At 37.0% G+C, this 13907-nt stretch overlaps 1 protein-coding gene across 1 annotated transcript; it reads right to left on the reverse strand.

The window, feature by feature from the left end:
* Positions 1 to 1107: 1107 nt before the first annotated feature.
* Positions 1108 to 1839, reverse strand: LOC149137768 (uncharacterized). The gene has a single exon (XM_089352386.1). It carries the CDS (start codon positions 1837 to 1839, stop codon positions 1108 to 1110), a length of 732 nt encoding a protein of 243 aa, XP_089208512.1.
* Positions 1840 to 13907: the final 12068 nt, after the last annotated feature.

The raw sequence follows: 13907 nt of genomic DNA on the forward strand, positions 1-13907 counted from the left end.
GCTGTTCGTGGAATCTAATGGTCAAGTGACCTAAAAGTTACCTGTTGTGGTTGCAGCAGTAGTAGTAAGAATGGTTCTAAATAAATTCATCGGTAGCTGTTCTTATTACAGCTGTCGTTTTTGATATTTGCGTGGGTATTATTCTAGAATGATTATTCTTGGCGGTGAGCTAGCAGAAACGTTAGCACATTGGGCAAAATGCTTAGCGGTATTTCGTCTGTTGCTACGTTCTGAGTTCAAATTCTACTGAGGTCGACTTTGCGTTTCATCCTTTCGGGGGTGATAAATTAAGTACCAGTTGCGTACTGAGGTCGAGCTAATCGAATGGACCCCCCCCCCCGCCACAAAAAAAATATTTCAGGCCTTGAGCCTATAGTAGAAAGGATTATTCTATTAAGAACAGTCGCTACCGATGAATTTATTTAGAACAATACCTACTACTACTACAACCACAACAGGTCACTTTTAGGTCACCTGACCATTAAAGTTGATTCCACGGACAGCATCTACTACTGGGTCATACCACTCCCTTCTTCTTCTTGCTCTTCTTGTTCTTCTTGTTCTTCTTGTTGTTGTTGTTGTTGTTGTTGTTGTTGTTGTTGTTGTTGTTGTTGTTGTTGTTGTTGTTGTTGTTGTTGTCGTTGTTCTTCTTCTTCTTCTTCTTCTTCTTCTTCTTCTTCTTCTTCTTCTCCTTCAGTGCAGTTGATATATTTGCAGCCGCTCTTCTCCTTTGCCTTGCACACCGAAGCTTGTTAATGCCGGTTGCAACAAAGTTTCTAATACCATTTTGACACAACGATCTCCATTTTGCTAGCTCCGAGGTTGCTCGCTCAAAGCTGTTGCCAGCTACCTTCATTGCTAAGAGGTTACATAGTCGACCAACATACCTGTGCCCACTATCAAGCTGGCTGTACATGAGGACTTTGGGTTTTCTTTCGTCACTCATTCTGATGACCTAGCCAGTCCAACGCAATTGTAATTGCATAAGGAAGATCTCAATTGCATCAATCATACACTTGCTAAACAGGTAGGCATTGGAAACTCTAACTTTTAGTGAATAACTGCAGATTGTCCTCAGACAGCCTTTGTGTCTAGTTGGATAATGTGTCATCTATAGCATATCCACGATTCTGAGCCATAGAAGATAGTACTAAGAATGGCAGATCTATAAACTTTTACTTTGGTATCAAGTTTGATGCGCTTTTCATTCCAAAGGCGATGACGGAGTTTGCCAAATATGTTGGTTGCCTTTGCAAGATGGTTCACGATTTCATCATCAAGACAAGCGCTCGAATTCACTTTACTACCAAGATATGTAAATGACTTCACATAATTTAGGTTTTTCTCATCAACCGGTATAGGAGTAACTCGAAAATTGTGAACCGGTGGCCTCTGCTTGACACCTCGAATTTGTTTAGGAGTGGGGCGAAGTTGGTGGGTTACTTCCGTCTTCTTTATGCTGATGGTCAAACCAAAAGCTTTTCCATCCCACCAGAAAACCGGTCTAGGAGGTTCCCGAGCTTCCTCTAGGGAGATCGCTACTAGTGCAGCATCATCTGCAAAACGTAGATCACGAATAATACTGATGCGTGGCAGTGCTCTAGTTTTGAAACGCTGATGATTGAATAGGCCATCACTTGTTTGAAACTGGAAGTTAACACCACTTTGTATGTCACCAAAAGCATACCTCAGCATCACTGAAAAGAAGAGTGCAAACAAAACAGGGTCCGTAACACAACCTTTCTTTGTGCCGTTTGTAACGTTGAAGGAAGCCGAAGATTCACCACCGGACACGGCAGCAGCCTTCATTCCCTCATGAAAGGAGATAACATTCAACATCTTGTCAGGTATGCCAATCTTTTTCAGAACTTTCCACAGTGCTTGCCCGTTACAGACACACACAAATACTAACATCAATACTTATATACAAGCGCACATACACACGCAGGCGGTGATTCAGAAGTCTTTATCGTTTAGATGAAACATAAAACTTAACGTTTTCTTTTATCTTTGCTACTTTTGATATGCAGACACAGACACAAACACACTCACACACACACACACACACAGGCTTCTTTCAGTTTTCGTCAACCAAAAACAGCCCCCACATGGCTTTGGTCGGCCTGAGGCTATAGTAGAAGATACATGTCTTAGGTGCTTCGCAGTAGGACTGAACCCAGAACCACATGGTTGGGAAGCAAACTTCTTACCACACAGCCACTTCAATTTTTTTTTTATGTATGTATGGAAGTAACATTTAACGCTAAAATCAGACGGTTACAAAGTTATCCAGTGAGCCGGGCGACTTGATTAATTGATAATGAAAACTACAAAAGTCTCTAAACTAGTTATTGGCGGCAGAAATTAGAATATTCCAACATTTAATTGCAGTTAACTTATATTATACGGAAGTGTACACATTTAACTTAATATAAGTAAACAAAGTGAACAAGCGATAGCTTCATTTGGGCTTCACAAATATTGAATAAAGCGAAAATTGTAATCATCTGTACTATGTTGAAAGAAATATATTTCCTTGACAGTTAATATGTTGCATTTTTTTTTTGCAGGTATAAGCATCATGCAACATAAAGCGAGAACAACATAACTGTCAGTTGTGATGACTAATCCAGTTAGCTTTACTGCAGACGTCATAGAGAAAGAACGTGAAGAGCTGTCAATTCGCGAGTGATTTAGCTAAAATTTCAGAAGTTCAGCAAGAAAGCAAACATTTGTTACCGTATAATGAAGACTTATGGTCTTATAGTTCTGAGGGGCTGTGATTGCAGGCCGGTTACTAAATTTTTAGCCATTGGATGGAAATAGCATCTTTGCACGATAATTGTGCAAAGCTGGTTGGAGAAAGTTCTAACACGAATTCTAACACGTGCTTCCAACAGACAGATATCTTGATTAAGGCATGTTTTGTTCTGTAAACATTGGAGAGGATTTTGTTTAAAGTGATTTACAGTACTCTCTGATTTGTCTCGGATTTCTCCAGGAAAATGATTTAAAAAAAAATACGATCAGCTACTTTACAACATTTGAAAGCAGACAGCAAGATAAGATAAAGCGTGCATAATGGCTGTCGTTCATTGGTTGAAAACTTTACCTGCAAGCGTGTCTTGAGAAGACTAGTGACAATAATAATAATAATAATAATAATAATAATATTAATAATAATAATATTAATAATAATAATAATGATAATAATAATAATAATAATAATAATCAGAATGTTTGGTATTGTGATGGTGATGATGATGATGATGCAATAAATAAATAAAAAGTATCACCGATCGCCCATTCATACCCTTATTTTGATATAAGATTGCCATCTTATTTAAAATTTCACAAAGCAAACTTGAACAAAATTATGTTGTATGTAAGCATTAGAATAATTCAGAATCAACAATCAAATTTTAATAGCAACGAACACCAATTATTTGCGATACCAAATTTATTTAGATAATTGTCTTCATGTTTTCTAAAGATACGGATATGTTGACATTCTGTTTAAAAAGAAAATTGCTAAGAGTAGTGATGTTATAGGAAACTTTAGCAATTAGAGAAAATATTGTTATTTGTGGCAGTGCGGTAGATAGATTTTCGGTATTACAACAAGTGTTACGAATATCTTACAACAGGAATAGCTGTCGTTAATTGTATTTATATTAAATAGCGTATTATATTTATGATATATCGGTAAATGAAAAGTCTCCAGCTGTACAGCAACGGATATTTACGCTGAACGAAGGTTAAATCATAGAATATGTCTTGATCAGGTTTATGTTCGAAGACGTTAATGCGATTTGTGTATAGGATTATATCTATTACAAATTGAAGTACTGAACATAAACCTCATCCGATGATAAAGTAGCCATACGATCATTAATATTGAATACTATCATAGATATCTTAATGTATAAGAGGTTCAAATTCTTGTTTATACCAAATAATTTTTCACTTGGTTTCTTATAGGGGTAAAGTTTATGTTTAAATATACGTGACATATGGTCTAGTGACTAGGGTGTTACACTTACAAGCGCGAGATTGTGGTTTCAATTCATAGACCCAGTAGTGCATTTTGATATTGAACAAAACACTTCATTTCACGTTGCTCCACGATCGCTTCGACACCTGACAAGTGGTACACAATGCACCTGTCCCTTGGTGGAGGGAGTAAGATGATGTACGGCACATACATTTAATCAAAATAGACAACTCGTTTGTGCAGGCTGTTCGGCAAAAACTGAACACTCATACGTCATCTTCGACGGAGGAATCCATCATATACATGTATATATATGTATAGTTAGAATTTATAAAAAAAACAAAAACAAAACAAATCAAAAGACGAAGACGGGTGTGTAAACAACAAACCAGTCTTGATGACATCTGCTTGGTTAGCAAGCTCTTCTCTCTCCCGATGAGCCGTCTCCTCCCAGTCACTTCTAATTCTGCTATAACGTACCCTTCTCTTTGGAACTAGAAAGATGTTTGTTACCCTTACCCAAGCTCTCAATCAATTCAAATTATTTCTTCCTTTGAGCAGCTCACACTGCTAAAGTTTAGAATTTCTACAATCTACTCAGACTTCTCTTATATGCATAAACTTGCAGAAATCCAACTGAATATAAATTGCATTGGTCTTCAAGAAGGTCTGGCAAAGGCTGTGAATTTTATGCATCATGTTCCTTTTTGTTTCCCTGGAGTAAATATTGGATCCATTTTTTTTTCTGAACTTTGGCACTGGGCTGGCATTTTTAAGGGAGGGGAAGTCGATTACATCAACCCCAGTACTTGACTGGTACTTCATTTTATCGACATCTAAAAGATGAAAGGCAAAGTTGACCTCGGAACGTAAAGAGCAGAGGAAAATGCTTGTATTTTGCCTCATGCATTAACGACTCTGCCAGCTCGTCGTCTTCCTGCCGAGTAAATAATTACTCAAGTGTCTAGGTTATTGTTGATGTATAATTGCGTGGTCAGTCTTGATTTAAAAACTGGCCATTGCAAGCGTGGGAGTAGCTTTATTCATTGACGTCATGCTTTAGTCAAAATTCTTGTGTAGTTCACTCATTGATATAACGTTTGATTTGATAATTATCGACGTGCCTCTTCAGCATTGATGACGTATGATATTTTTATTTATTTGTTATATTTTGTTTGTTGATGTTGCTCTATCAGTATTGTTATATTGCTTATTTGTCAAAAGTGAAAACAAAACAAAACAAAACAAAAATAAAAACGGGAAAAATGGATTTTGTATTAAAGTAATTCAATGACTGTAACCTACTCTGAAATTAGTAAGTATTAGGCCTCGAGCCGCTAAGTCAATTTTAACAGCATCATAAATATCTTATAATTGCACGCGCGCACATACACAAACACAGTATATATAGCTATATAATGTAATATAATACAATATAATATATGGCGTGCCTATGTGATAAGAAGCTTGCTTCCCAATCACATGGTTCTAAGTTCAGTCCCACAGCGTGGCACCTTGGGCAAGTGTCTTCTATCATAGCCTCGGGCCTTTTAGAACCTTGCGAGTGGATTTGGTAGACTGAAACTAAACGAAGCCCGTCGTATATCTATGCGTGTATCTTTGTGTTCTAACAGATAGACAAAAGTAACAAAGTTGATCATGTGATTTGTTTCATGATCCGAAGTACCTATAAGAGAGTCTCTTAAGAATATCGTCAACTCATATCTGAATAGTAGATCTCTATCCAGTGATTGATCCTCTTCATCTTAGTGGATGCGGAGGGTGCCGGTATCTAAGGAGGCTGTTCAGGCCAAGAGCGGTATAGAAGAACCGGGGACATATATCGCAGAGGAGAGTTGGTGAGTGACGAAGAAATGCTAGTCGTTCTTTACGTTTTCGGCGTCTGGTCTCTGCCTCTTGACTTCTATTATTTCCCATCGGGTCTGTTCCCTCGACGATGACAGAATCAGCCAGTTTGTGGAGAAAAGTAAGGGTTAAAACATTGTTGCTTTATCATTGGCATACGAAAAATGAATAAGCGAGAACTAGGGATCGAAACCCGGAGTGTAGAATCAGTTCACCGAGATCTTGGTTGCTAGGTGACGGTGATAGGTGGTTTAATTTAAGGCGGCAAGTTGTTAGATTCAGTCTTAGTGAGTAACAGAAAGAAAATGACTGTCTGAGACTGACTACTATAGACTGCATGATATAAAACTTACTCCTCCTCCCCATCGCTCAAAAGTAAAAAAGGGCTTTCACTAAGAAATTAATAATAGCATTCATATGCAAATGTTCGGCTTAGTTGTAATGAAAATCATATCACGGGACAGTTGAGATTTATTATTTTGTATTTCAGCGTGATGCATTTGATACTGAGGTCATGACCTGTTTAGAATTCAATGATTAAGAACTAGCATTCGATTCGCTAGAGAGATTTTATAGTTTAAAAGTTTTTTTTTTATTAGCGTGGAAAGTTGATTACAAATAGCAATAAAAATAACAGTTTCAACAGCAACAAAAATAACAAGAGATTTGTTTCATGCGATTAAACACATGAATCTTAGGCGTCATCACTAAACTATTTATTATTAAACATAAATTCTCCATATTGTTATGTTGTTTTGTTCCTAATGATTATTTTATTAATATCTATTAATAGCATAAAAAACCGGATTTCTTTTTAACCTTCATCCTACCCCGATATGTACTATTAACATGTAAATTACAAATTTTAGGCACCTCTTGGGATACAAATATGTAATAATGTATCTGCAAACTCACCTTCGTTCTCCAAGCCCTACATTCCAACTTTAGAAATACATCATGTTTATTCCCGTAGAACCCACTATCAGTATTACTACCTTCTCTTATCTGGATATCAAAATTACTTTGACTCAAAATCTCAGAGTTCATTTACTGTCTTTATCGCTCTCCAAAAATCTCCAGCGATCAGCGTCTCACTGCCTGCCGTCATGTATTGAGGACGACTCTAACTAAGTAATCGTTCTCAGCGACTTCAGATTACACTGCAGCCCTTCTTGGATTCTCTCACTGTCCATCCACTTTGTCTTTGTTAATGCAGGGGCAGTATATTTTTTTAACTGTTTCCACATATTACTATTTTCAACTTCTCGTATCCCTTATTATCACACTGACTCGCTTGACTTCCTTCATATTTCCAAACTAATCTTTAACTCAACTGCCATCGCATAATCACTTCATAGTGAAGGCAAATCACCTCACATGGCAGTACGTGCTCGAATCAATTGGTACTTCCGAGCAGCTTACAAATCGGAGCTCAGTCAAATCTATACTAATTGAAGTAGTAGCGAATATGTTCGCATCTTACCCATCCAGTAAAGTTTAGTGCATAACCAATATTCTCTTGTAAAATATGCACAATAAAAAAGAATTAAAGGTGGAGCAGAGAGGGCGGACGTTTTTTGAAAAATTCACAAAATCATTAATTTTAGCTGCAAACAAATTTTATTGACATCAGTGTGTTTGTATTGAATTAGCATTTGTCAAAATTGAGTTTGGAAAGCAACATCCATCATTTGGTGTCCGTTTTCATTGATTCATTTCTGAAGGCATCTTTGGAAGTTGGCCTCCACTCTCTCCAGCATTGCTCTGTCGATTTGAGCGATTTCCACGCGAATAGCTTCCTTCAAATAGTCCAGTGTGCGGGGCTTATGCGCATACACATATACCTTGAGATTTCCCCACATGAAATAATCAAACAGGGGCAAATCAGGGGACCGACAGAGTCAAGGAATGTCAGCAAACCTGGAAATGAGGCAGTCACCGAAGAGATGGCGAAGAACGTCCATTGATGCTCTGGCTGTGTGGGCACGTCGAATAGGCATACGTTTTCATCGTAATTCAGGCACAAAAAAAGTTGTTCATTATCTCGCTGTAATGCACTGAGTTCACAGTAACAGTATTTCCATTATTGTCTTTAAAAAGTAAGGACCACTGACGGCAGCTTTTCTACCAACACACCAGACCGTCACTTTTGGGCCGTGTAGTGGTCCATCTATCCATCTACAAGTGCACGCACGCGCACACATACATTATACCCCCCATACACACACATACATACACAAATAGGAAAAATAAATGACAAAAGAGAAAGATGGTTGTTATGAACTTCATTTGCTTATAGTTGTTTCTGCTATAAGATGCAGCGGACTCATAGTTGAGTACCTGAATAACATTCTATAGCTTCATCGGAGCTTCGAACATATTCGATATACTCAGAACTCCGTTGAAGCTATAAGGTGTTACACAACTATGAGTCAACTCCATCTTTTAACAGAAACAGCTGTAAGCTAATGAAGTTCATAGCATAACCATATTTTTCCTTTGTCATCTCTTTTTCTTATTACCACTATATACCCACCGAACACTTAGTTCTGAAATATACCTATATTGAGTCCTACCCTAGTTCTCGCAATGCCTAAGCGAAATATTAAAATGCATACTGACATACAAATATATACACACATATCAATATACATATATGCATATGCACATATATATATGTAAATACTTACATCCATCTATATATGTTGTATGCGTGTATGCATATATATATAGGCGCAGGCGTGGCTGTGTGGTAAAAAGCTTGCATCTCAACGACATGCTTTCGGATTCAGTTCCACTCTGTGGCATCTTTGGCAAGTATCTTCTACTGTAGCCTCGGGCGGACCAAAGCCTTGTCAGTGGGTTTGTTAAGCGGAAGCTGGAAAAAGCCCGTCGTATGTATGTATGTATGTATGTATGTATGCGTGTGTCTGTGTTTGTCTCCCCGCTATCGCTTGACAACCGATGCTGGTGTGTTTATGTCCCTGTAAACTAACGGTTCGGCAAAAGAGACCGACAGAATAAGTACTAGGCTTACAAAGAATAACTCGTGGGGTCGATTTGTTCGACTAAAACCCTATAGGCGGTGCTCTAGCATGGCCGTAGCCAAGTGACTGAGACAAATGAAAGAAAACAATGAAAGAAAAATATACTTATATACTTATGTATATATTTTTGTATAATAAATATACGCGTATGTATGTACATATGTATGTGTATATGTATGTATGTATATTATTGTTCAGTTTTATTTCAAGATTACTTGCCAATAGAGAACGAGCCGGTTTCTAATCTAGATTCAAGGGTACTTCATTGGAATTTCAACATCAACAGGTTATTTTTGTTTGTATGTATCTATGTATATGTGCAGATATGTATGTTTTACTTTATGTATATATTCCCATGCATATAGTTACATATCTAGACCTGTTCATATATATTTAAATGATAAGCTTCTGGAAAGTTTTACAAATTTTTACAGTTCCAGTGATGGACTGGATCTGTAGTCTTCGAATTAGCTTTCTCCTTTTTGGTTTTGAGAAGCCTAATTTCTCAAGATTGGTATTTAGGCAGTGTGTTACATATCCCAGTGCCCCAATAGTTACAGGTATAAACCTGTACTTGTATTCTGGATAGAGTAACTGCAGATTTCTCAATAGTTCAGTGTCGGTGTTCTCTTTTTCACTGATCATCAGCTTTATGTTAACATCCTTCGGGCAGCTAATTTCCACAACTGCGCACAGTTTCTCTTCTCTATCCCAAATCATTATATCAGGTCTTTTATGCTTACATTTTATTGAGGTCTTAACTGCGACATTCCACCAGTATTCCTTTTTATTATGAGTGGCTATGGCTTCTACCATGGATATGTATGTATGTATGTATGTATGTATGTATGTATGTATGTATGTATGTATGTATGTATGTATGTATGTATGTATGTCTCCTTTGTGTAAAAGAAAACCTACATCCATGACATTCTGCTTAGGCAGTTGTATTACTCATTTAATTGTGAAAGGCGGGAAATGTAAAATTCTTTCATTGTCAGTCACATAGTATTCATTCACTGAACAGTGAAATAATGAAAGAGGGGGGAAATGAATGGCAACATCAATTATTAAAGTATATATATATATGTGTGTGTGTGTGTGTGTGTGTGTGTGTGTGTGTGTGTGTGCGTGCGTGCGTGTGTGTATGAATGTATGCATGTATATATATATATATATATATATATATATATATATATCATGTGTATATAAACTGTGTGAGCGATAATATGAATATAATTTACATTTTTTCTGGTGACGCACGTGATAAGATTTGTTGATGGGTTTTGATTAATAGAGGATAGAGAAATGGAATGTGATAGAATGTACTTCCTAATGCTTTTAGAGCTGAATGAGGAAACTTTTTCCTTGCATGACCTGCTAAGAATAGCAACCGAATCTCCTTATATTCTATTATTTTCAACAAAAGAAAAAAAAGCGGAATATATTTGATAACGTGTTCTAGGGTACACTAAGTGATGTCAGGTCACTTGTGAGATCTCTCATGGGTACTGCTGGTAACATGGAATCCAGTACAACCTGTTGCATGGTTGGGTCGTTGGCAACTAAACCGACACACCGCCCCTAAGCTTGCCTGGTGAGGAGAGTCGTTAGAAATCCAGCAGGACTAAAGACAAGGGCTGTCAAGAGGAAAGATGAATCTAGTGTAGGTTCAACGACTATCTGGCAATAGCACGATCCCTCAGAAATGTTGTAAGACGACTAGGAATGAGGCACTCCTTAGCTTTTGTTAAAGCTTGTCTCTAGAATCCGCTATAGATTTCACTGTCTCAAAGTGGATATGCATGTGACTCCCAACATGAACTCTACATATCAACACCGATGCCCTTGTTTTCTCAGTGGGACATTTGTCACAGCCTCGACTGCCGCCGACCATCGGATGAAGTCAGCATTTGTGAGAAATGTGGTGAACTCGGTGGTCGGAGCCTGCTCAACCCACCCCAGGTGAATGCCGCCGCAATTACAAGTAAGCAAGGTACACTAAGAAAAGCGCTAGCTGTTACTTGTGAAAGATAACGGTTAGGTTAACATGTATCATGTTTCTGCTATTTGTTTTAGGTGATTGTGTGGTCACGAACACACACAAACGCGATCTCGATTCTCTCGCTATTTGACCTATAAACATTCAGAGTTTGATAACTGGAGAAAGTGATGGGTGCACTTGGGTGGTACTCATTTCCAGCTGAGTTGAACAATGTGAACTGAAATGCTTTGCCCTAGGACACACCACATCGCCTGGTCGTCCAGGAATTGAGACCACAACTTTATGATCGTGAGCCGACCACACTAACCTCTTGGCTGCACACCTTCACGAGGGTATACTACGTGTTGATCATGGCAGACGGTAACTGAAAGAAGCCCATCGTGTATATTTATATATATATATATGTGTGTGTGTGTGTGTGTCTGTGTGTATTTTTGTGTGTCTGTGTTTGTCCCTACACCATCGCTTGACAAAAGAATGAAAAATGGATAAAATAATTCCTAATAAGATTTAATTATGAAAAATATAATAGTTTTTTTTTTAAATACGTGATTCATCAGAGCAGAATAAGGAATCAAATGAGACCCTTAAGCAAAAAATGGTTGAGAACCACTGATCTACTGAATAATCCTTTTTACAATAGGCAAAACGCCTGAAATTTTGGGGGAAGGGGCTAGTCGATTACATCAACCCCAGTGCGTAACTGGTACTTAATGTATCGACCCCACCAAAAAGATGAAAGGCAAAGTCGGCCTCGGTGACTGATCTAATCAATAATGTCATCTTGAAGTGTTTATAAGAGTAGGATCTTTTAGGATGTTCATGCTATTTAAGATACAATACACAGTAAAGCCAAAAAAAAGTATGAATATAATACCTTCTTTTTAGGTTCCCCGAAAGAGAAACACTTATATATCTTTTTCGTGGTTTTAATATATGAGGAGGCGTAGCATCCTTGAACTTTTACCAAGCCGTATTGAATGGCGGAGTAAAAAAAAAATTCAACCGATCAAATATAGTCTATCCGACGAGTTTCCGTCTCTGTCCAATTACTCTTACATGATTTCGATCGAATATGGCAGAACACACTTGCCTTACACGTGTCTTACAGTGGGATCAAATTGTGAAGTAAACTTTGTAAGTCACTGTCATGACTATATATATATATATATATATATATATATATATATATATATATATATATATATATATATATATATATATATATATAGGAGATGTACTTGCACAACAAGTGGCTTGATCTGAGTGTGTGCTGCAACAAAAACAATTGCAGCGTGGAAGATGTTTATAAGCCATTTAAAAGCACACAAAAATCTGCTAGATTCACTTCAATACTTAAATTTAATTTGTCTTAAAATATTTTGACAAAAATTAAATTTAAATGTTGGTTGAAGTGAATCTGGCGTTTTTTGGGCGTTTTCTTAAATGGCTTATAAACATCTTCCACGCTGCAATTGTGTGTGTGTGTGTGTATATATATATATATATATATATATATATATATATATATAAAATATATAGTTTTAGGGAAAATAACCAAGTTTCAAGAACTCATCGATGAAAATCCACTATCACATATGAACAAGCAAGAAAAAACATGAAAAAACAACAACGGGAGGACGTGGAATACGTACAACTATGTTTTATGTAGTCACTTTCTTTCGGACTTATGAACACTAAACCGATTATATATATATATATATATATATATATATATATATATATATATATATATATATATATACATGCATACATGCACACACACACACACACACACACACACACACACACACACACACACACACACACACACACACACACACACATATATATATTTGCAACGGCGCGCACGCGTGTGTGTGTGTACTATATCACACCATTTCACTTCCTACCAAGATGATAATAATGACGATTGCAACTGTAACAATGACCAATAAAGGTAACATTTCATCTTGGGATGATAGAACTAACCTTTAAGCTACTCATTAGATTACTAAAACCTTGCTGCGACTCATTACAAAGAATAGCTAACTGCCCGAGGAAGAAATGTTCTCATCATTTCCTTTTTTTTTGTTTTGTTTCTTAAGATAAACAATACAACACTCCCAAAATAGGCTTGGTCATCCTTAGTTTAGTCACTTCAGGCAATATGTCTGCCAAATAATAAGTGTTGATGTTACATTTCTTTAACTTTTTTAGTCATTTTTCTTTTGTAAGAAAAAACATCTCAAAGGAGTTAATTTACTCGAGCAACTGTTATTTTTATCCACTCCTCATTTATTTTACTTCCAAACTCTTATCCAAAATAATCCCCACCTTTGTTATGCTCTGCTATCCTACCTTAATTAAAATTGTTACCTGTGAATAAGAGAAATAATTGAGATACTTGAAGTCATTGTAGTTTTCTCCTGACTAATGCAGTTTGTATTTCGTATTTAACTAAACATTCACTCTCTACTTCGTGCTAGGTCTTATCTTTTCTCCAATATTTGAATGGAATAAATCCACTTCTTTGCTTTAAGTCAGAAGTAATTATCTTTCCTTACAGCAAGATAAGGTACAAATGCTCTTCCTGCTGCTGCTGTTGTTGTTTAGACCCATGTTAGCCGTGATCGAGATCACCTGTGATCAAAACCAAGCGATTACCTTTAACAGGCACTGCAAAAAGCATTTAATTAGACTCACACACACACACGTACACACACATGCAGACACACACAAACGCGCGCGCATATGTATCCGTTTAGTACACTTTGGGCGAATGCCTCAGAATGTACTCTTAAAAGCTGCTATGCTTCTTCTCATTTTATACATGCGTAATTCTGCCTGTGTGTATATATAGGAAGGAAATATTAGGAAGGGAATATATAGGAAGGAAATATTCTCTATGTGACCTGTTTGTTTTCTGTGCTCTGTTTATGTTCTGTTTTTCATTTTGTCCACGTTTTTTGTGACGTCCTGTACCCAGATATGT

This window comes from Octopus bimaculoides, chromosome 1, assembly GCF_046866305.1.
Source record: "Octopus bimaculoides isolate indiv1 chromosome 1, ASM4686630v1, whole genome shotgun sequence".
In the NCBI taxonomy this organism is placed as follows: Eukaryota; Metazoa; Mollusca; class Cephalopoda; order Octopoda; family Octopodidae; genus Octopus; species Octopus bimaculoides.

Coding starts and splice junctions, on each gene's coding strand:
- LOC149137768 (XM_089352386.1), bottom strand. CDS start 1,839: ATGTTGAATGTTATCTCCTTTCATGAGGGAATGAAGGCTGCTGCCGTG.